The sequence below is a fragment of the Apteryx mantelli genome, chromosome 6, assembly GCF_036417845.1.
Source record: "Apteryx mantelli isolate bAptMan1 chromosome 6, bAptMan1.hap1, whole genome shotgun sequence".
Taxonomy (NCBI): Eukaryota; Metazoa; Chordata; class Aves; order Apterygiformes; family Apterygidae; genus Apteryx; species Apteryx mantelli.
Window position 1 is genome coordinate 46,538,580 of NC_089983.1, and position 23,235 is coordinate 46,561,814.

The 23,235-nt window shown below is 37.2% G+C and overlaps 1 protein-coding gene across 12 annotated transcripts in view; it reads right to left on the reverse strand.

Annotated features, from left to right (window-relative positions):
* GTDC1 (glycosyltransferase like domain containing 1) overlaps nt 1-23,235 on the reverse strand; it is a 195,259-nt gene that overhangs the window by 128,674 nt on the left and 43,350 nt on the right. For 9 of the 12 annotated variants that reach the window (XM_067299402.1, XM_067299407.1, XM_067299406.1 and 6 more), the window contains one exon: nt 1,124-1,331. In XM_067299402.1, the coding sequence (XP_067155503.1) occupies nt 1,124-1,302 (179 nt within the window). In that variant the 5' untranslated portion in view covers nt 1,303-1,331. The remainder of the gene's footprint in view (nt 1-1,123; nt 1,332-23,235) is intronic. The other 3 variants (XM_067299410.1, XM_067299409.1, XM_067299408.1) reach the window with 1 other exon arrangement.

Below are 23,235 nucleotides of genomic sequence, written 5' to 3' on the forward strand. Positions count from 1 at the left end.
CTTGCGATGGCAGCTTATTTGAAATGGAAGTCAGAAGCAGAAATAGAAAAGGTGCATGTGCACATAGTACACGCTCCCGAACGGATAACTGCTGTGCTGGGTAACACTGGCTGGCTAAATGCAGCATCTATAGGACAAGATCTATTCTTGAAAAATCATATTCCTCCCCCATCCAATATTTCTGCTTATTCCTATCTGGAGTAGCAAATACTAGAGGCAATTCTCAGCCGTAACTATAGCTGGGTAGCACATCACTGAGATGTACTTAGACCTGCTGAAGTTAATTTTCTGGGTGAAAAGCAGGCGCTTGTGCTAAAACATCCCGGTCTCTTGCCGCACAGGGGTAATGACACCGGAGTGCTTGCTCACGACTGGCTCCATGATGCTCTGCAGTGCACAGATGGAGGCACTCGCTGCACCCCATGGCACGTCGCTGCTTAACACCATCATCTCATCATATCTCCACCGAGTAGGTAGGCTAAAGAAGCTGGTTTTAAAGACGGCTGGGTACTGGAGTGGCTGATTCTCACTAGGTGATAGCGATCTGTTGACCTAAATACTTGGCTTTTATCAGTCCAGGTTCCAGCTGATAGAAATTCACAACTTACATAGGCGCATAACTGACGTCCACAGTCACAGGCACGTTACAGAACCCGACTGCTGTTAAGATAAAACTGCCCCCTTAAATCCTGTAGGTCAGCCTGAACAGTACGTTCTGATAAATCAGCCTTCTTAATAGATAGATGGGAGGGCAAGTGAGGAAGCTAGCATTGTGCACGTCTCTGCTATCTTTCAATGTAATCTGTGCAAAACCCAGTTTTAATCTTTCAGTGTCTCTGAATTTGCTTGGTAATTTAAAAGTAAGATGTACATATACACGTACATCGAAACGAATCCACATACTTCCACTCTTAAAGAGATTTCCAAAGACTAGAGATGCAGTTTCCCATATTTACACCCGAAGAAGGCAAAGCAAGGAGAAAAACTTGTATTTGTCCATTACAAGTCTCCACTCCCTTGCATATACACATTCATATACACATAACTGAAGATTTAGCTTGGGAGACCTGGCTGAAGGCCCCTCTCCAATTTGAGCTAGGAGATTATCCAATTCCCGGGTTACCTGTAATTAGCATTAGGTGGTACCGTTTGCATGAAAGAGATGGCAGCGGTCCGTGCTTTCCACGGCCACTTCTTGGCGGGGAGGGTGCAGAGGACACATTCTTCCATCTCCTCCTTAAGAAGATCCACCAGTTGCTTGTGAGAACCACCATAAAAAGCTTCAATGAGAAGAATACTCATGTTCCTAGTGTTTCAGACCTGTTTGGATTCTGAAAAAGACAATAAAGAACTGTTTTACTTCAGAAATGCACCTTATTATTTTAATTAAGACAAAGATATTGGAAAAAGGAGAAATGCATTGCAAGGCCCTATACAGTGTCTTATTTTTTTTCTCATGAAATTAATCTTTCTTTTTAAATTCAGAGGTTTACTTCAAAAAGGCTAATTAACAATTATATTGACAAAATTATCACACCTATTAGTTTCAACCATTAAAACTTGCCATTTGAAATTTTTGAAGCAATCTAAATGTGCAGGATTTAGAAATATTGTATTTTTACTTTTATTTTTTTTCCTTTTCAGTCAGACATTTAAAAGTAGCTTGGCTTCCCAACACATTTTTAAAGACGTTATACTTTCATAGGTTAGGGGATATGTCCATAAAATGCAGCTTATTCATTTTTACATAGGCTTTGCCCTTTTCCTGGTGGCAGATAAAACTAAACAACAATTCAAACACATTTCAGCCAAAAGAGTTCCCAATACCAGCAATCAGACTAAGTGACTTAAAGAAAGACGACTGAGAGCAGCCCGCAGATACACAGCCCGAGTACCCCTCCAGCACTCGACCTTCCATTCCCGGGAGCTGGGAACGTCACCGAAGTGACACGCTCAGCCCCTAGAGGGGACGTAAACCACGTTACTTTTGAGCACTCCCAAATGGCTGGAACCGAACAATATTGCAGACTTAAGGAAGCTATCTACCCGCTGAGCCACGGGGCTGCTGACAAACAGGAAGCAAAACACGTTGCCCAAAACGAAGGGAAAGATGAACGCCCTGTGACTATTGCTCATCTGCTTCATGAGTCACAGTCTTGGGGTACTGGAAAGCTGCTTTTCAGATGCTTTGAGCAAAACCATCAGATAAAAACGCTAAAAACAAAACCCCATAAAGGTATTTACCATCCACGATTGCATCTCTGATGATTTCCTACTCAAAATACCCTACCAAGGGAGGACCAGCGTCGCTTGGGCTTCATGATTGATGTTGTATATTGTAAGACTGTACATCCATTTCCTGACCTTTAATTTCTAGTGGTTTCAGATTGTAATTCTTATCTTTTCAGAGTCTCTGATGACAAGAAGAAAGAATTCAATAGAGAACTACATACTCTCAAGAAAATCTAAATTGTAACCTCAACCTTGAAATTTAGTTAAATTCAAGTTCAAGTGAAAAGAAAATATGCTGTAATGAGAAGTTAGAAAACAGGAAGAAAAATTACAAGGGCATCATACCTAGCAAAAGATCAACTAGCCAGGCAGGCAACAACAAAAATTCAAATGCTGAAGAAATTCAAGTAGACTATTTTTTGGACGAATACATTCCTGCTAAGGAAACCAATGGCTTTCTGGAAGCAGAGACTATACTCCATTTTGGAGTTTGCTTCTTTTCAGGTAGCAAGGCAGATTCTTATATCTTTTCCACTGACCTAATTTCAGAATCACACTTTCGAAGTCAGACGGTTTCTGAATTTACAGTGATGTAACTGAAATCAGCATCTGTACTCTAAAGCACTCGGGGAACCTGCCGGGTAATAACTACACTAAAAACACAAGCTGTGTTTAGAATATGCTCTATTCACCTAAAGGACAATTTGCAATTAATCATGCTATGCTTGTCATCAAATGTCGCAGAAAATTTAACTCAAAGGAATAGAAGGAAGCATTTTGCAAATTCAGCCCCCAAAAAACGAGGGTACATGAAAAGTTTATAAATGTCACTGAGTCAGTCACTCACTAAACAAGAGTTACAGTTAATTTACAAATCATTATTGGTATCAGCAGCAAAGTAATTTGTTCATAAAATATCTGATCAAATTTCACTTAATCAGACTAGTTCTGAAACCATTTTATCACTAGGTTTAGCTGAATCAACACTGTGCTATTTGGTGTTATTTTGCAACAGTTTTCACTGCATGTTCCTTATTGTGACGGGGAATGAATGTACATGCTGAGAGTAAAAGTCTTTTCAAGTTCTCAGGTTTCCTTCTCGTTTAAAGATCCTGACATTTAGGTTATTCTGCCTTATCCTTCTACCTTTAGCTCTATTAACAAAAAGTGTTATGCAAAGGTTACACAGATTCTGCAATACAATAAACTCCTTTAGGTTGAGTTACATTGAGAAAATCAGTTCAAAACTAGATTCATTGTGGAGCATGTGTCAAATAGTTCTTGCTATGTAATTCTTCTTAATAGCATTCATAGGTCCCAGCAGTAGCATGAATGGAAGAAAACCAGCAATGACAAATTTTGCAGAGACGATCTGAAGCTCAAAGGCTTTCTGTACAAGACTCTCGGCACCCCAAAATGTAGATATTACTCACTAAAATTCTTTGTCATACGATCTGTATGCACTACCAATACGATGCTTCAAATTGGTTTTGGTAAAAGTGTTGCATAAAAAGCAGTATATAGCATGCTTTTTTTAAAGATGCTACTAAAATATGAAAATATTAAATAACGATGGCAGCACAATATATGTCATTTTTCCTTCAGGGATTGATTAATCTAGAACAATGAAAAAGTCAGCCAATAAATCTTATGCTTTAAAAACACACACTGATAATGCAAAGGAAGTTATATTAAATACAACTAATAATTTCTTGTATTTAAAAAGTCACAGAGGAGGTAGGACACAGTCATTTACCTCATATTTCACCCACATGATTTCCAGTTTTGTTCACATACAAAAATAACATCTATTATTTTTGCTTTACTTCCCTTGACCTAGCCAAGTTAAGGTAAATATGTACTATATGCTCCTTAGAGGTCTCGGAAAGACACTGATGATAAATGGCCTGAGAACAGTTACCCTATCTGATGGAATGCAATCCTCAATTAGATATAAATCACTCCAGGTATTCTTTTACCCATTTCAAAGAAAACAACAAATATTAGAAAAACATATCTGCTTCCCCTTTCTCATTACGCTGCTTCCTCTCTCAAGAGCTGCTCTTTGGAGCCAATAATTGCGTGGGTTCCACCAACGGCTCAGCTCTATTCTCAGGAGTGTGTCACTGCGTGGTTTGAAAAATTTGTTACTCTATAGGTACCATATGTATATGTAGTAGCACATTCGTCAGCACATACATTAACAAGAAACTACCTGGAATAAGAAAATTATCCTAAGTGGACAGGATGTCAGAGAACATGACTGATATATTTTTTATATATATATATTAAAATACTGATCAATTTAGGTACTTCGTGAGACTTCTCTCCATGTTAATTAAATCCCCATCTCAAAACCAGCATCTCACAGTGACGTCCATTCAGGACATTTGTCACCCACTTCATTCGTACCACAAGGTGAGCACGCTGCACAGAAGTGACACGGGCGGTGTGGCCCCCCGCAAGGCCCTAAATGGGCCAGTGCTGCCAGACCCAACAATTTTCAATTAAAAAAAATTTTTGAGTACTATACAGAACAATAGAAAAATATTTACTTTATTGGAAAAGAACATTAACTGTTCAACTAGCCACAGAAACCATTGCTTCTTTATAAACTCTAGGTTTAAACCCAACTAAGGTATTTTTGTTAACCAGAACTACCAAACAGGTAGAGAAAACTCATCATTTTCCATGATTTATTAAGGAATATACATTCACTCTGTCTTATACACATAAGTGTGGTTTCACAAACATCAGCATAGCTCGCATCAGAAAGCCATAATTAGCTCTGTTCATTGACGTATTCAGAAAACATAAATTACAGATCATGTTTAAATATCTGTCCAACAAAATAGTTTAGCAACAATCCAAAACCAAGGGAATAACTGTTAATATATTCCATAGGTAGAGAGCTGCTATTAGTTACAGGAAATAAGGTATATGGTTTCAGTAATGATTGTTTCAACGGTCACAGTCCCACACGTATGAGAAATTTATTCCACCACTGTATCCAGAGCACACGTGGTTCAACATCTTATAACTCAACTGACTACAAAAACCATTAGGCATGCATTGTGTATATAAACATATTTACAACCTTTGATGATATGAGATAAACATACTGTAATACTTAATATAGGCAAAGACTTTTAATGTTCCACTTTCTGGTAAAATGGGATTTCCCAAAGGGCTATTACGGTCTTAACCTTGAATTTTGTCTCCTCTTCCCCTTCCTCCCCACCCCAAAAGATGCACGCATTTTAGCTGTTAATGCAGCATATGAAGAAAAAAAAAAACACACCCTATATTGAGAGAGTTTGCATTACCCTCCCACTCATGATAATGACTCAGAGAAACCCCAGCAGAGCTATACCTTAAACATAAGCAGATTTTAATGTCTGACCAAAATTTAACTTCCATTTAGATCACCCAAAAGCACTGGGCGTAATGTTTGGCATTGCTAAACTGTACATGTGCACAGAAGTCAGAATGCCACTTTATTCTTTTATATTAAGCAACTGTAAAAAGTAAGAAATTCTCTGTATCTTCTGAGAAAGTAGTCAACCAAGATTATTCAACCTTATCTGGAGGCCTGCAATAGCAGCAATATTAACTTACTGGTGACATCCATAAAATACTTTGTTCTGTCCACGCAACCTAAGAGCACCTAACAGCTACACAACATCCAAATTATGAATTACCCAAATTCTGCATTACCAAAACTGTTTCACTATATTCATTCCTAGAACACATGTACAAAACCATGCATCAAGTATGCTAAGCATTGTCTACACCAAAAACAATACATACTGCACCTTGTGTTTTTAGTTCACTAAAATTCTGAAAGTGTGCTTTGTTTATGACCTGGATATATATTTCTGAACACTGTGTTCACTATATTGACAGCCAATTCCCAGCCAAAAATAAAAATAGATTGAATGGAACAAAATGGCAAGAGTCCCAGTGGTCTCAATCAGGTAAGTATTCCCATCCGTGAACTCTGCCCCAAAATCCCTATTATAAAAAGCCTTATTTACCATACTTATTCCAAGCACTTGGTTAAAGGACTGCTAAGTTATTCTTCCATAGAATATTTTAAGATGTACTGTAAATATACATATGCTCAAAAATCAGCTGCCTGTAAGTAAACTTTAATATATGCAATTAATTTTTAATCTTTTAAATTTGCTTTCCAAATAAGAGCTTTTTGTGTCTTACTCCTTGTGATTGAAAAGTCATGTTCTCAAATTTGTGACTCACTTTCATTTTGAAGTCAAGCCTATACGGGCATCTACTGAAAGATTACTCATAGCAGACTTACAAGACTCTATCAGCAGTCCCAATGACAAACTTTTAAGTTATGTATTTTTAAGGTTTTAGTTCAAAGTATTACTTGTCATCACAAGGACCACTTTTGCAGAAAAGCTACTTTGCAGCATCTTGTAATTGAAACTGGAGTTCCAGCTTCCCTGACGGAGAAAGTCTGTGGCTGCTAAAACACTCTAGATGTTGTTCTAAGCTGTCATTGCAGGTCATGAAAATAAGAGGAGGTGATTTGTGTCAAGTGAATTAAAAGGCTTTAATATAAAGATCATAAGCTTAGACTGACTCCAGTTTTCGACCAGCTACTATAAGAGTGCCGCAAGCGCTGTTCAACATTTGCATTATTTTGAACATGCCAAAATATAGCTGCTACTCCACAACGTTTAAAGCTTTTTCATGGTATTGGCCTTCACCTTCACTCTCATGGTAGTAGGCAAAGAGTCGGTGACATACATAAATCATGTGGTTCATTCTGTGCTCAACAGCCTCCATCCTCTCATGATCTAAAGCAAGTTTGTTAATTAAAACCTGCTTTTCACTATTTGAAAATCCAAGGGCAATGGAGAATGCAGAAATATCCCATCAAGGAGAAACAACTGTATAAAATTTCCATTTATTATCAGTGGTTTAAAACTGCAAAATATTAATCAATGTACCAATGTAACTTGTTTAACTGTAATATGGCAATTAAATTGTAACAAAGGTGCAGCTTCTTTCTTTTCAAAATAAAACAGTCAAAAAAAGAGACAAGATTTCAAAGTAGCATACAAAATGCGTATCAGGCATATTAAATAGTGTGTTTTATAGTAGAAATTTTCCTTCTAAATTCTTTGAGTTAAAACCACAGCTCTCTAACTCAAATTATCAAACCTGGTCTTAGCAGAAGAAACTACGTTAGACTTCGGGGGAGAGCAATACATCTCTTCTCAGCTAGGAGAGGGTAACAGCCAGAACTACTCTGTGTAGGTCTGGAGAACTCTCTCCACCAGCTCTGGAGAGATGTACATCAAGTGGACCGGCCTGTCTCCACCACTTCAGAGACAGCCTACCAGGACACCTGCAGAGTAACCAGAAGGTATTCAAAGACAGCCCCCTAAAGTGAAGTTTTGGTGAAAAGGCTTTATACCATCACATTTATCTCATTCCTAGTAAGACGATATTCTCTTTCAGGTTTCAGACTCACATTACCATAGCGGCCAGCATCACTAAAGTGTAAGTGAAAAATCTGAAAGCAGGACCCCTCCTACTGCAGAACTAAGTGGGCCCGGCCAGAGTTTGACCACTCGGAATCAGAGCTGTATGACACACTCCACCACTTAGCATCATACCTGACTTCCCTTGTAGGCACATGGGATGTGGTGGTCCAGATGTTTTAGATTCTGCAAACACATCCAAGATCTAAAGCTTCTTGTTGTATAACCATGTTCTTTCATAATTTCACCTAGCTGAGGCTTCTGCTTTAACTCTTTCTTAAATAACACAGTAGAAGAGCAAGACAGGTGGTCAGAGATGTTTCTTAGCTACAGTGACTGTACACTTCAGTATGAGAGACACTAATCTCTGCAAATAGCAGTAATAACTGGGATGCACTCTGTCTGAACACATTTGGAACCACTGTCAAACAGGGATGCTGTCTGGACAATAATTCATTAAAATTTCTTTGAGGCATTTGAACATTTTTGACAAAAAATACAAAATGGAATTCATAGCTGGATGTAGACAGATTTCCCTATCACTCTACTCTTCTTTCCCACTGAAGGTGAGCTGAGCAAAGGAATCCACCAAGACCCCTGGAAGTGTTCTTCCATTTGCTTCCAAGACAGAGCATACAATGCGACGAGCACACTTTCATGAAAATGAATCCTGTTGAGCTTCAGCATCCTAGAATTTGAGGCTGCCTGTTAGCAGGTCCAAGTCTGACTCTTTCACTGGCTGCAGAAATACAAGAGCAGAATCATGCACTATCATTCACAAGCTTTATAAAGTCCAAATTACTCTCAATCCCACAGCATGGGTTCAACCTCCCAAGTTCTGAGCTGCATTCCCAGTAGTTATAACTTGAGGGCAGCCAGCCAGACGCCCGAATCCCTGCTCACTTGTTGACAACAAGGAGCAATTCTAGGCTTCCTAAAAATATGTATTTGCTCTTGCAACCTTTATTCCTGCTGGATAAAGGGAGATGGAATCTCTGTTTACAAATAACATTTTTTTCTGTTGCAAAATACTACAGAAACTTCTCCTTGTTTACCTGGAAAACTTGGAAAGAAAACTGCCACCCTAAACTACTTCATAAAGAGATATACTGGCCAAAATTTGGCCGGACTACAAATGGGTTAATATGCCACTGTGTATTGTCAGGTCACTGCACCACTATTCTGCAGTCTGCCTTCGTGTGATCAGACAGGTAAAACGTCTCTCATTAGTGTGCAGTCATGGATCCACTCAGCTGTGTGGTACTTCCCATTTCTGGAGATCAGTTACACACCAGCCCTCTAAAGTACCATGCCTAGGATAAATAAAATAAAAAATAAATTAAAAAAAATAAAAAAAGAAATAAAAATAAAATTTAAAAAGGACAGAGAAGACTGAAAACTCAGAGGAATTAAAAATTTTACAGTATTTCACAACGCACTGGAGTTTTCATTCACAGATTTCTGTTCCTAAACATGTTTGCATGCAAGAGCTTGGGCAGGCTTGCAACCCATACACAGAAAAAGCCTTGTTAACACTTAAGATGATGCAAATAGAACTGCTCACAACAGAATTTTAAAAGAATTGTTATAATCTTAACTAAAAAGCATACTATGTGAGGATTGCAGGGTTCAGTTCTTAAAGTCTGTGCATTCAACCTTGAAATGCAACAGCAGGAATTGAAAGTTATGGCTTAAAGACGTCCTCATGGCTATTAAACCAGAGACACCCTGACACAAAAGACTGTAATGGCTCCTTTTGGAGTTTACATATTTAAAAAGTAACATGCTGTAAAACCTGTACATTATACAGGGCATGCTAAGTAAATAATGTTGCTACAAATCACACATGCAGAGTAGATGCATTTTGAAAGTCAGTAATTCAATTGCTTTATTATTTTATCTAGGCAGAGGCACTAATGGCCTTCAACATTTCATGCAGCAAACTAATTTTTTTTTCCAGTTAAAGCAAAACTTTTAATACTCCAAATTTGCTTTTCACCTTCTTGCCTGACATAGTACAAGACTGTCATATCTCTTGTAACTATACTTCTAGCAATCCTCAGCCAACATCTTTGAAAACCTTAATCCACACTGAATAAAGTAAATCATTGGAATATATTTTTCTCCCATGGAGAGAAACATCTGTGCATCACATTTATGGTTAACTCAAAACCGCATACAGCCGCACTACCTCAGTGCGGAAGTATACACCTCCTTTTGGAGCACAGCACTCAAAGGAAACATTTTGAGGGAAACTTCACTGACCAATCTCCTGATTCCCATTACGCTGTGGACAGCAATTACAACACAGAACTTGGTTTGCATGTTTCTAATTGACCAAATAAAGACTGTACATGGTACTAAATACTCTTCGGAATAGGGTATCAAGGAAACTACACATCTGTAGTGATGTATGTCTAAGCTATTTTGGCAAGTTCAGATTAATAAATGCAAAGTAAGCATTGCCATATTTAATTAGGAGAAAGTTTCTTGATTTCTAAGCCAAAGGAGAACGGGAGAAGACAAAGAATAGGTGTGATGGAGGAACAAGGCCCACACTCTGCCAGGGAAATGACTATAGCCATGACCTCCCATCGCCAGAAAAACAAGAATACCCTTCTATATAATTTCTTCTCTTGCTTCCTCCCTTTAAAGGTCTCGATATATTTACAAAAGAAATAGATGCGAGTATGCTGCAGAGTAGTAGATACTAAATGATCAAGTATCTTTGGGAGAAGTTCTAAAATACTTTGGGTAACTTCAGTCAGTAACAGGTTTTTCAAAATGCAAAACAGATGTAATGAGAGCATAACCTAAAAAAGTAAAGCAATTGTTTTTTTTAGAAAATCAGTTATTCTGATTTAACAGTTAATTATAAGCTCCAGGAACCATTTGCCATGTAATTCAGAACCCTGGAATAATGATAATTTACTTTAACAGAGACTGTTAATGTTGCTTTGAAATATGCTGGTTTTATCCAACTTATTTCGATAATGTTTACAGGTCTTGAAGAGTCACCCAGCTTGCAAGAATCTTCTTTTTCAGTACTATATCTACTACTATAAATTTGTTAATATCTATTTGATGGCTGACATTAGGTTTAAATAGATGGAAGATACTTGATTTAGAATATCTCTGAGTGGATAGGGAACTAATAGGTGTGGTAATGGGAGAAGTAGCGCTATTTTTAAACTTGACAGGAGACATATTAGTTGCTAGTTCCCTATTACAGAAAAAGCACCAGTCTGGTAATAATAGGCTGGCATTTTGAAATTCCTCCGATTTATTAGGAATATGATGAGAAATGTGTTCTACGGTGAGTCTGGGCTTCAGAACGGTTTCTGTATAGGAAGGTAAGCATTACTTAAACTGGATATGAAAGTCGGTTGTATATATATATATATATATATACACACACACACACAAACTGGAAAAAGTGACCTGTAAATACTTTGACTGACTTTATTTGACAGAGTTTATAGCCTGCATTATCTAATTGATTAAAAGAAGCCATCATTAACAACTCACCTACATCAAAAAGTTGGTTTCTTTTCTATAGCAAATTCAAAGAAGTAAAAACTTTAATTAATAAATACGGAATTGGTTCTTGTGTCATGGTAGACTGAGATTTAGCATTTGAAACAACCTCCTTGTACGATACCAGGAATTCCACCAGTTAATTTAAACATTAGCTTTGGCACCCTGAGACGTATGGCAGAAACGTTTGAGTGGGCACAGGCCAGATTTACTTTACAGTCAGAAACTATTCAATTGAATAAGTGATGAAAGGATCTGCATCTTCAGTCACACCTTGAGTTTGCAAAAGGAAAGGACGAATTCTACCATCAAATCCAGCTCTCCTGTGACCGACACAGACAGACAAATATTACCAAGGGACAAATACACAGAACTCCACAACACCTGTCAGTCAAGTGTCTTCAAAAGGAAATTCTGTCATGATATAAAATGGACTTAAAAAGGAGTGCCAAATGTATCTGCCTTCTTATTTACCTAAAGACCTACAGCACAAGCAATTTAAAGCGACAACCATGAGGATTTCTTCAAGCTACAAAACCCTTCTTCTCCAAGTGAGCAGAATAAATCAGATTTTGATTTGTTTATAAGAAACAACATAGAAGTATCAGATCTCTGCAGTAGTTTGGATATGACATTCTCACGATTCATAAATTAGCTTCAAGGTTGGAAAATTACCTGCATGAAGTCCTTAATGTTAATAATTAAGTACTATTTGAATAAAACAGATGAAATAACTTTTGATCTTCCATTTGTACAGCTCATGTTTTTTCAAAAGAGGGAGGAACCAATGCTTCATGCTGTGAGTCTTTGAAAATCAGAAATACATGTCACTAACTGTGACTTGGATACAGTCAACATCATGTCAATTTAAGAAATCACTTGCAAGCTCTCAGATTCAATAGTAAATGGTATATACCATATAAGGAGGACTTACTACAGCCCTAAACACATTTTTCCATTTTAAGAATACTGACATCCTGTCTTCACCTACAGAACGCTATCCAAGTCAATGTACACAGCCAGCGCAATGAGAGTGGACAATTTTGTTTAATGACATAGCATGATGAACACCTTCTGTAAGGAACCGCACTACCAAGTTTTGACTAGGCTCTCTGAAAGGGCCTACAGAAGTCAGCAGCATTAAATGTTTCTGAGTATATCCAAAGCACACTGTGACAGTGCAGTGCAAGGGTTTCTAACACCCCAGCCGACGCAGCATGGCAGCTCTAATTGACCCAAGTCAGCTGTTTTTATTCTGTTGCCCACAGAGGCTTAGGAGCCCGTGAAATACTTCTGAGGATTTGCTTAAAGCAATGAATAAAAAGCATATTTGTACATTTGATATCACATTGTAAGTATGAGAATTTAAGGAGTTTACTTCCCCCACTGGAAAATATTGATGGATCCACCAAGTTGAAAAAATAGTGGCATTAAACAAGGATGTCTTTATCATTTATTAACTGACACAGTGAACATTTGAGGATATAAATTCTTTTTGTGAATAAAGGTATTATGCAAGTACCTGGATCTGTTTTGCAAGAATGAATAATGGTTATTCTGTAAACAAGCTTAGGTTCTGATCTGATGTTTTAGAAATGGTTACTGCGATAGGAATAAATATTAATGTCTGGGAGAGACCCTAGAGGCATGAAAAAAGAGTGGCCATTTTAGCAAAGCCACAGATAAAGTAAGGGGGCACACACAGAGGACGAAGAAGCCAGGCCAGCAAGATGTAAATGCTTCCGTGAAGGTTATTAGATTGTTGAAATTAGAAAAACACCACTAAAATCATCACCATCAGAAAGCCAAACCAGTGCCTTAAAAACTTTCTTTCTGTTGCACCCAACAAAATCTGACTATAGCACGTAATCTGCATTGTAGTTTGTAATGAAAAGAGTCAACAACAGTTTTATTTGGATTTTGCTTCATAATAAATCATGAACCTATTAGTAAAATTCAGATTTAGCGTCACTTGAGGATCTCTTTTCCTCATGTCTGAAGGAATCTGAAAAGCATTTATCCTGCCTCTGAGTCATGCTGTTCTCATAAAACTTTCCTTCTAAAAGCAGGAAATCCTTACCAAAATTGCACATATTGCAACATGCCAAAAACAAAATGACATCGTCATTCATCAACTAGTTAAGCTTTAACCACTGAAGAATCTCTAGTGCAACATCTAGCATATTCCTCCTGCAGCCAGGTACAATTTTAAGAGCTCAGAGATGTAAGTAAAGCTGGTAATTGCCATCAATACTGTAGTACAGAGAAAAATACGTTAATCACAGAACTCGGAGCTGAGGGGACTATCATAAGGTCACTACTGGAAGCTCCGAACTATCTAAAGTTTGGCTGGTTAATAGCTGGTGCTCTTACAGACACTGATGATATTTCAAAATGCCAGAAGTAATGTTACAAGCCAACATGAGAATGCCATTATACCTCATACATGCATGTGAGATCTGTGCTTGTATTCCCACTTCTTCATCTCAAAGTTGCAAATATCACAAGTTTCATCAGCGAGTTTAAAGATTTGTAACTGTTCTGAGTCATACTTAAGTGTTAACAGTTGTGCAAAGTTATTCCGGTCATTCAAAAATTTTTGGAAATAGCATCAGTTAAGCGTTCAGAACAATCATAAGCAGCTCTTGTAGGGCTGAAAAACCAAAGTTCACACACAACTTGGAAATACCTTTAAAATAAAGGCAGTGATTATCTCAGCATCTTCCACATGCAGTAGGACTCAAAAACACAAGAAATGCTACAGCACTGGCTAAAAGCTTTGGTACTAGTTGTGTTTCATTCCTTGTGTTTTTATATGGAAAAAATCAATTACAGAGCTCAAGCCATCAAGAAAACAAGTCACGTACTCAACAGAACTCAAAACAGCCTTAGCAACTGTGCTCAGAAATAATGCCAACTTGCTGGTACTTCTACAAAATTCAACTATAGTGTTCACTGTTGCTGTAGATGAAAGCTTTGAACCCTTTTGCTGTGGAGGCTTTCATCTCAGATACACCAAACTTTAAGATTATAAAAACTTCTTGCCTATTAAGCAAGTCTCACCATATAAACTGTAAAGGTGAACTGCAGTAGTTTTCATAAATTAAAATTTAATAATGAAATGTATATAAATACAATTAAGTGTTTTTCTTGGCCTTTGCTAGAATTCCAGTGGTGAATTCAGGTAGTTTTAAAGAACCTGCTTAGTGTTGCCTTCCAGTTGACAAAAGAAAAAGGAGAGGAAAAGCTTTCAAGACTTTTCCTCTCCACAAACTTCTGCCCTTAATAACAGCTGCACCTTCTTCCAGTTAACATCACAAAGACACTCCTTTGAGCTATGAAGTTCTAAAACTTTGCAAAAAATTCAAGCAAGGAAAACTTAGGCCCACAAAGTTTGCTTTACCTACAGTGAATTTTATTGAAGGCCTGTCAGAAATTACTGCAGCACCCAGAAATGTTAGCGTACCCTTATTCAAGTCACAACGGAAAATAAGGACATTGCATTTTTGCTGAGCTATGGGGAGAATTCCTTTGAAACTTTCTTAGGTGATGCTTTTGGACACCAAGGTACTTGGCCATTTTTAGAAAAACAAGGTGAACAAATGCTTTGCTTTTAGTGATAATATTAAAGCTATCCTTAGATATGTGTTTATATTAACCTGAGATTGTCTAAAATCATCTTCATACAATTGGTCAGAATCTAAAAGAGGTGAATCTAAAAGAGGTCTTATTTTATTACAAGGAAATCTGACTCAGATCTTTCTGAATCTTTTCAGATCTGATCCCTCCATCACTGCTTAAGCGGAGGTCGCTCCCACAAAAATCAATTCAATGCACACACTCAAAGGTCCTATACGAAGCTGTTTTAGTCCCACATTGAAAGGACTAGTAGCTCTGGAAGAAGCTTCATTCTTCCTATTTGAATATCAGAGATACAATTAAGATACAAGGAAGAGCGAGGAAAAGAAATTTTAGTGTATATTCAAATCATAAGAGATACTCAACCATGCGCTAGGCATCAGCACACTGAAAGTGTGTAGGAGTCGACTAACAATAGACCAACTCGCATGGTTTTGCTTATTTACAAACACTCCTGACATACTGCTGACATTTAGAATTGCTTCCTGTCCGCTGGCACCCGTGACATCTGCTGACACCCCCCAAGGTTTACAAAGTTTGTGCCTACAAGCACAGTTGATTCTCAGAAACTTGCTGATGAACATACAGAACTTTCCTTTTGACCATAACTGGAAAGGTTATTTTGGCTATTCACTATCCTATGCTGATTTTGAAAGGGGAAAAAAGCTTTAGAAACAAATTTTAGTGACATCAATTCCTCAATAGTTTTCTTATCACTCAAAAATAGCTCTTCTGACTTTTCTAGTACTTTTGTCAAAAAGTTTCTCCTGACCAAATTACTGGATTACTCTGAACCACACTTTATACACATACATTCATACATACACAGAATTTCACATATCTCTCATTATTATTATTGCCTTTTCCAAAGCATATAACCTCTAAATGGAGTACTTCCACCCTTCTGAAAACCTTGACAGAGTTTAAAGACAGAAAAATACTTAGTTTGGTTTTGCCTTTATAGGTAGACTAGAAAGAATTCCTCTTATAATGAAGGCAAAAAGGAAATATAGATTAGTTACTCAACTTTTCAAAGTCAAAGGAATGCTAAGCTATCTTTAGAGGGGAAAAAAATCACTAGATCTATGTCGATGTCCAAATTACCAGATAATTATAAGATAACGTTTGGTTTCAGTAAACAAACCTAGTGATTATATAACTTCTAACAAAACTTTTTTTTTTTTTAATATCCTTTAAACAAAAAGTGTAACTTCTTTTTCTCCCGCCAACCCCAAACCACACTACATCTTCCATCTCATATTTTCCCATAATTAACAACAAGAGTTTTCATTTATCTGCTTTCAGCCAAAAACGCCAAAGAGCTTAAAAGACATTAATTAAACCTCACAAGACTCCTGTGAGGCAGGTAGGTAGGTATTGTTATCTCTATTTACAGAAGAAAAACTTAAATTAAAAGTGTGATCTGTCCAAAATTCCAACAGTTACGCTACAGCAAAGCCAGGAGTAGAATGAAGGAGCCCCGACTCCAAATTCCTTGCTTCGAAACACCAGATTTTGCTTCCCCTTTTAAATTAGCATGACAGAATTTACTTGCCATTTTGCCTCACATGAAAAATTTGGTTTTGGACAACAGTGTTAATTTTTCATTAGCAGCAAGCCTTGTAAGAAAATACAGACAAATGTATATTTTACCTAGAACATACTTTGACTATTTTGCTAAATTTGTAACTGAAAAATGAGAGAAAATTTTGTATCTTTTATTAATAAAACATTCCTTATGTGATTACCTGATGAATTTCACTACCTTCAAGAGGAAAATCCACACTTCCTGAAACCACATGAATTGTCATGATTGAACCCGATTTCCCTTTCCCATTTATGCTTCTGCTGTCTTCTGCCTTGCCTCTTACCCAGCAAACCAAACCTTTTACCTTCTCTTCTAATATTTTACTACTGTACTTATCTCAGTCCTACATCATCTTTTTTTTTTTTCCTCTCTCCCTTTAAACTTTCTCAATGACCTTACAAAATCCATGAAGGATAGAATGGGAGTAGGTCAACCACTACCTCTTTGAGGTGCATACCAAGCTTTCCTCCATGTCAAAGTACCCTCAAATGCCTAATCCTTCACTAAAGCACAACTGTTTCGCCCTTTCGACTTCTACACTCATACTCTCAGCCTCTTTCCATCTTCTTCAAGCACTTCCAGGCGAGCCAAGGAGCCCACTCACACGTGTTTACGAAGCCTTCCGTACCATCACAGCACAGACGGTACCATACAAGTCAAACTGCTTCAATGACTTATTATGTTAGTCCAAGAAGCACGAGATTCCAGCCTCGTTTTCAAAAATTCCAAAATCTTTTCTCTGTCAAGGCACTGAAATAGCTGCTTCCCTCAAAGATCAGCCAAAATAGCTTGTGTATTTTCAAAAAAATCTAACAAATTTGTATTTCGTAAAAGCAGCAGTCTGTCATTTCACTGTTTTACAAACCAAGCAGACATTATTAATAACTGCTTCTAAATGGGCACGCACATCACTCAAGTTAAAGAAACTAGTCAATTAAATAAAGATCTCTTTTTAATGCATGTTTTTCTTGAAGAAATAAGGTTTTCCATGTGTTTTTGTGATTTAATTCCTCGTATTCTGCAATCAGCATTAAGAGTTAAATTAGGCTTCTTTTTAACCATACGTACAAGTCAGCACATCTCATTGGTAATGTCTGTTTTAAAGAAATAAGTCAATGTTGGCCAGCATATGCTGAAAAATAGGTAGCTTTTGTCATTCAGATGCTCTCTGCAAGTGGCACCTTACAGCCTTTGAGAGTATCCTTATCCCACGGCAGCCCTAGCAAACGCTCTGTCATTGCTTTCTCTTGCAGCTCTCAAAGTCACAGCTGCCTTCGCAGAACATTAAGTGTGGTTTCTTGTGCTTCGCAGCTTCTGAACGACTCCGAGTGTAAGAATCAAAAACTCTGCCCACGGATACTTTCCTGCTCCCACTGACTTCATACTCCAGCCAAGAAAACAGGGAACGCGAGTCTGACGCCGCTTGCTGCACTGGCACGCACAACGCCCCAGTCCACTGCAACCAGACTCCTGAGGTTCTGTCCATTTCTGCATGCCTAGCAAAGCCAAGAGTGAGTTTATTTAATCTCTGCTGGCAAAGATGTTGCATTTTTTTCCTTCCTGATACTCCCTAAGGTTATCCATACCTTTGCATTCAGCTAGAGACAGAACGAATATCTGAAATCCTTCGAAACCTTCACATATGCCGCACAGATCAATAAGTTTCATTAGAGAGGCCTCTCGTAGTGCATTAGTCTCACTCTCCACTACTGTCATTTACTTCTTGCTTGATTTCCAATGTTTGGGGGGGATTTTTTTATTATTATTATTTTAGTGAATTTTTCTCTACAAAGCCACAAATGACGTGAGCCTTGTCTACCGCAAAATCTGCCACTAATGAGAAAACTCGCTCGAGTGCTTAAAAACAGGTTGTGACTGGCAGAACAACAGTTCCAGTGAAAGACACTTACATGTAAAGGAGGGGGAAACAAAAAGCATCAACTCTACTATCTTCACTGAAAACAGTCACTTTTCCCAACTAGCTTCCTATGGTATACGATGATAATAGAAAATAAAATTGTTTCTAGACTCTGCAGCAATTATTTTTTTAAATACTTCATTACATAGACAAATTAAATGTTTTTCCTCCAAAATAAATGCTTCGTTTTCAGTGAGGACTATAATATGCCCTCCTTGTGGCATATTAAAATCCAGAGTGAGACTCGGTTCCACTCTTCTAAAACCCAACACCGGGCAACATCAGAACAAAGTGTGAATGCAAGCTTCTCAGGCATCAAAGAAACACCGGGAACATCACAAGCTACAACTTGTGTAGGTGTATTAGCAGTCCTACCATCCATCTGTCAGAAATCTTAGATGTTCCTGCACATCACCCACTGGCAGAGCTGTCTGCCAAGCAGAAATATTATGAAATGTTCATTATATACTAAGATCTCCCCCCTTCCCAAGCATTTAATGGCAAAGACTGCCCCTGCACACACACACAAACTAATGTTAATTACCAAGAAACACTAAAATTCACCAACAGTGAAAAACTACCAAGAGGCCAGCACACCAGACTATAATTTTACATACATTTTAAGGAAGCTTTACTTACCCACAGGATATACTAACTTCTAGTTCACATATATCTCATTTTTAAGGTACGTTAAAGACTGAGTTTACAATTAACTAAACAGACAGCGTACAAAAGGCTTTTAGAACTACACCATATGGTCTAGGGAAAGGAACAATCTGGACTATCCACATTTCAATCTGCAGGCTCGTCCACCTCTATAACACATTGTATTGCTGTAATAAAATATTAAGATAGAAATGTAAAAGTGAAAATAATCTATCTTTTGCACTACCAGGGAACGAGCCACCCTACAAATAGTTTAGTGCATTTAATAAATCTTCTAAGTTTTATGATTTTGGCACGCTGAATCAAATATAGTCAATAAGATGCCCAATTCATTTAAAACAGTATTTCCAGAGGGATATGGGTGGGTATTCATCTTACGCTTCAGGGAAATAAAAAATACCAGTTTACATGGGGTATACTGGCAGCAGTTTATGTAACAGTTGACACATTCTTGGAAATCAAATAAAAGCAGGAAGAAAATACCCATTGTTGCTTAGTGAAGGACTAATCACATGGTCACAGCTGGAATCAGTGTAAATCATTCATTAATAAAATTCTGTTGTGGTAGTCCCTTTTTTCTGCTTTTCAAATGCCACAAGAAAAACTTTCAATTCTTTGCAGAAAGGATACATTTGAAAGTATTTTATAGTAACAATTAAACTTCCTAAATCTTTGCAGAGAAAAGGAACACCTACAATGAAGGCATTATTGGCTCTAGGTACACATATATATACTTACGTATTTTATTTATAAACCCAGAACATAGTCCAAAAACAAAAAAGATACTTGCTACACTTGGAGGTGCTGGCATGCTTTCCAGTTGCACAGAATCAGTCTTGAGAAAAAACAATTGAAACCCTTTGTAAGGCACATCATAGTATAACGTAAAGAAATAGAAATACTTCTTTTGACAGCATTTTGAGTCATATCCCTTAATGTAAACTAGAATGTTACACTACATTAAATACAGACACTACAGAAAAAGATCACATAGCACATATCCTATAATTACATACTCTGTTGGCCATATATATCATATGTTCATAGCTGATCCTGCTTGGAGCAGGAGGTTGGACTAGATGACCTCCAGAGGTCCCCTCCAACATGAATTATCCTATGAATTTTTACACTCTAGTTCTCTCTTCTTGAGTTCTGACCCCTGAGTTTCTCTTTCACTTCGAAAAGATAGAACCACTGCTATAACTTTTATGTCTCATTGCCACCAATATGACAAGTAAAAATTCTTTGACTGAGTGATTATTAAATCACAAAATTCATATCATCCTCGGCAATTATCTTGAAAGCAATCTCTTGCTTTATCAATACTATTTGTTCTATCCATATTATTACAGGATAAGAGGAATGTTTTTCCATATAAATTCAAAAGAAATACTTAGCAAATAAAAGCTATACCATTTGGTGCTTTAAATTGGCACAACATAAAGTAAATGTGATGGGTTTTTCTCAGTCCAAATGAATAGGAGAAATCAAAATCATCCTGTCCCTCATCACTGAGTGTAAACACTGAGCATTCAAAATTTATCAAAAGTTCCTTGAACTAAAAGGTTTCTTTGAATTTAAAAGCTAATAACATATTATCTTCCCGATTCTGTGCTTACTAATCACTTTGAGCAAAGATTTTAGGCATCTTGGATTGACAGAATATCTGAGTTTTATCATAGAGTCTGCTAAAGACTTCTCAAATCTTTATCAAACCATGGACCCTTGAAATACGTCTGCATAAGCCATATACAGCTCAAGTGTAAAGTCCAGGACATGCTTACACTTGCACATGATCAAAGGCTCCATTTCCCTGGACTTCAGCTTTCCGCAGTTATCCCTGCCGCATAAAGCCATCCTCAGTAGAGGGATATACTTTATATGAAATTGGCTAATATAAACAAGAAAAACCCAGTTTTCTAACAATTAACTTCAAGTAGTAGGAAATGACAATTCAATAAACCTGGTTCTTGTTAAAAGCATTGTTTATAAAAAGGAAAAAAAAAACCTTACAAAATCACTACCTAAAAGAACTAGAGTCTATAAACGATGAGGAACTTAGTCAAATTCAGAAACAAAATGAAAAAAGACAAAATATCTGCTAACTTCTGTTTTAGAGATTATCTGTGGTATTATTTGTTAAAATCAGTAAAGTTTGAAGACAGATATGTGACTTCAGTAGATTATATAACAGCTAGAGAAAAATCTAGAAATGGACAAAACTGTAGAAAGCAACAACTCGCACATGCTGGGTCCGTGACATAGACAGGCATCACTTAGATAAGATATCCTACTCTTCATCTTTTACAAATATTGTTTCTTTTTTGTAACAGAAGAATGCAGCAAAGTAGATCGTGATTGGGCAGGATGAAACAGGTAAGCTCACTTAGTTGTGATTGATTGCCTTTAAAATCCATTCATGAACTTAATAGAATGAAAGTTTTTTTCAAAATTAAAACCTATTGCATATTAACAGTTTGGGACCTAGTTGCCTCTCACTACTGATCTTCAGGAAATTAGGTTCAAAAGAGATAATGTTGTAGGTGTCTCTTAGAAATTAATATTCCTTATACACAAGCAAAAATGTAAGAGATCTTCTTTGCTCTTTGAAAAACTTTGTATTTGGGCATTTCTAATACAACAGTCTTGACTGAACAGTCAAGGCTATTCTGGAATTGATAATGACAGTGCTTTCATTTAGTGCCCAGAAATCTCATTCTTTCTAAGATAGCACATATGCATTCCTGCAGAAAGTTTCAATTTGAACTTTTTTTTTTTTTTTTTAGTAAAAGCTGTTTAGAAGCCTATCTGACCAGTTTATGACTTTAAAATAACTTTTCTAGAAGAATTAGATAATATAATTCCCAATCTGATCAAAAGAGGCTGCCATTATACTTAGTAGGAAGAAAGAGATGATCATTCAGAAGCCAGGCACCTCGCTCTTTCCCATCCCAGAGCCCTCGCCAGACATCCTGGTTTTCAAAAATCTGTCCAAAAGACTTTGAAGCATAATGAAAACAGGCCTATGAGGACTCCTCCATATGCTTCCCACAAAAATATTTGATTCTCTTCTTCATTTGTCTGCTTCTAGATGAGATGTGAAGAAAAAATAGTTACAAGTTCATGAGAAAAAAAAATCTTTCCAAAGATCTTTTCCAAAGGCAGACACAGCATATCAAATTAAGGCACATCTCCCCCCATCATTCTTCACATGCCCACACGTCATTCTTGTTGAAGCTACACCACATATATCTGACAGGAATTAAACCTTTTTTTTTTTAATCTGCCACTAGCACCTTAGAAAGTGTCTTGTTTCTTTTGACAGTAGTATCATCAAAAGAACCATGACTAAGTGGTTATAATGGTTTCCATGCCTAATTGCTATTATCTGGCGATTCACCAGCAGCAGTGCGATCCTATCATTCAAACTACCTGAGAACTGATGACTTTGGTTGTAGCCTTAATTCTAAGATTCAATACAACTAGCACCAAAATAATGGGTCCTAGTGCCTATATCCACACTGTTCTCCCTGATGAATGTGCAGTGACAATCGGAAAGACAAACATAAGCAGTATAAAAAAATCAGAAAATGCTGAAAATATACATTTGTGATTTTTCCTCACTGGAAACACTATATGAAGTTCTAGGTGGGCTAGTTCTTCTAAATGAAGAGGAGAAGAGCTACTGAAAAGAAGCAGTATCTAGTTTAGCTATGAGACAACTATGGCAGATAAAAACTGCTGCAAAAGGTAAGATTTACTTTTACTAAAACAATAGGACATATAACAGAAATGAAAGATAACAGATATGAGACAGGGGAACACATTTTGGGGAGGCTGAAAAAGAAAAGACAGGGAACATAATGGGAAGGCAGCTCTTGCCTCAGCTAGGGAGATGCCCCAGTGCCCTAAGAGATGCCGTAAGTGGTGATGAAGGAAGGAGAAAGGGGCAAGCAGGGAAGCAGTGGAGACACATTTCTATAGGTCCCCTCATACTAACTAGCACTGACTCACTGATTCAAGGAATGGATAAAATGGTAATCTAGATTTCTGAACAGTTCCTAAGAACTGCTTGGAGCTCCAGCTACACAAAAGACTGCATCAGTTTAAATAAAACTGCATTTTTAAAGTGAATTGAA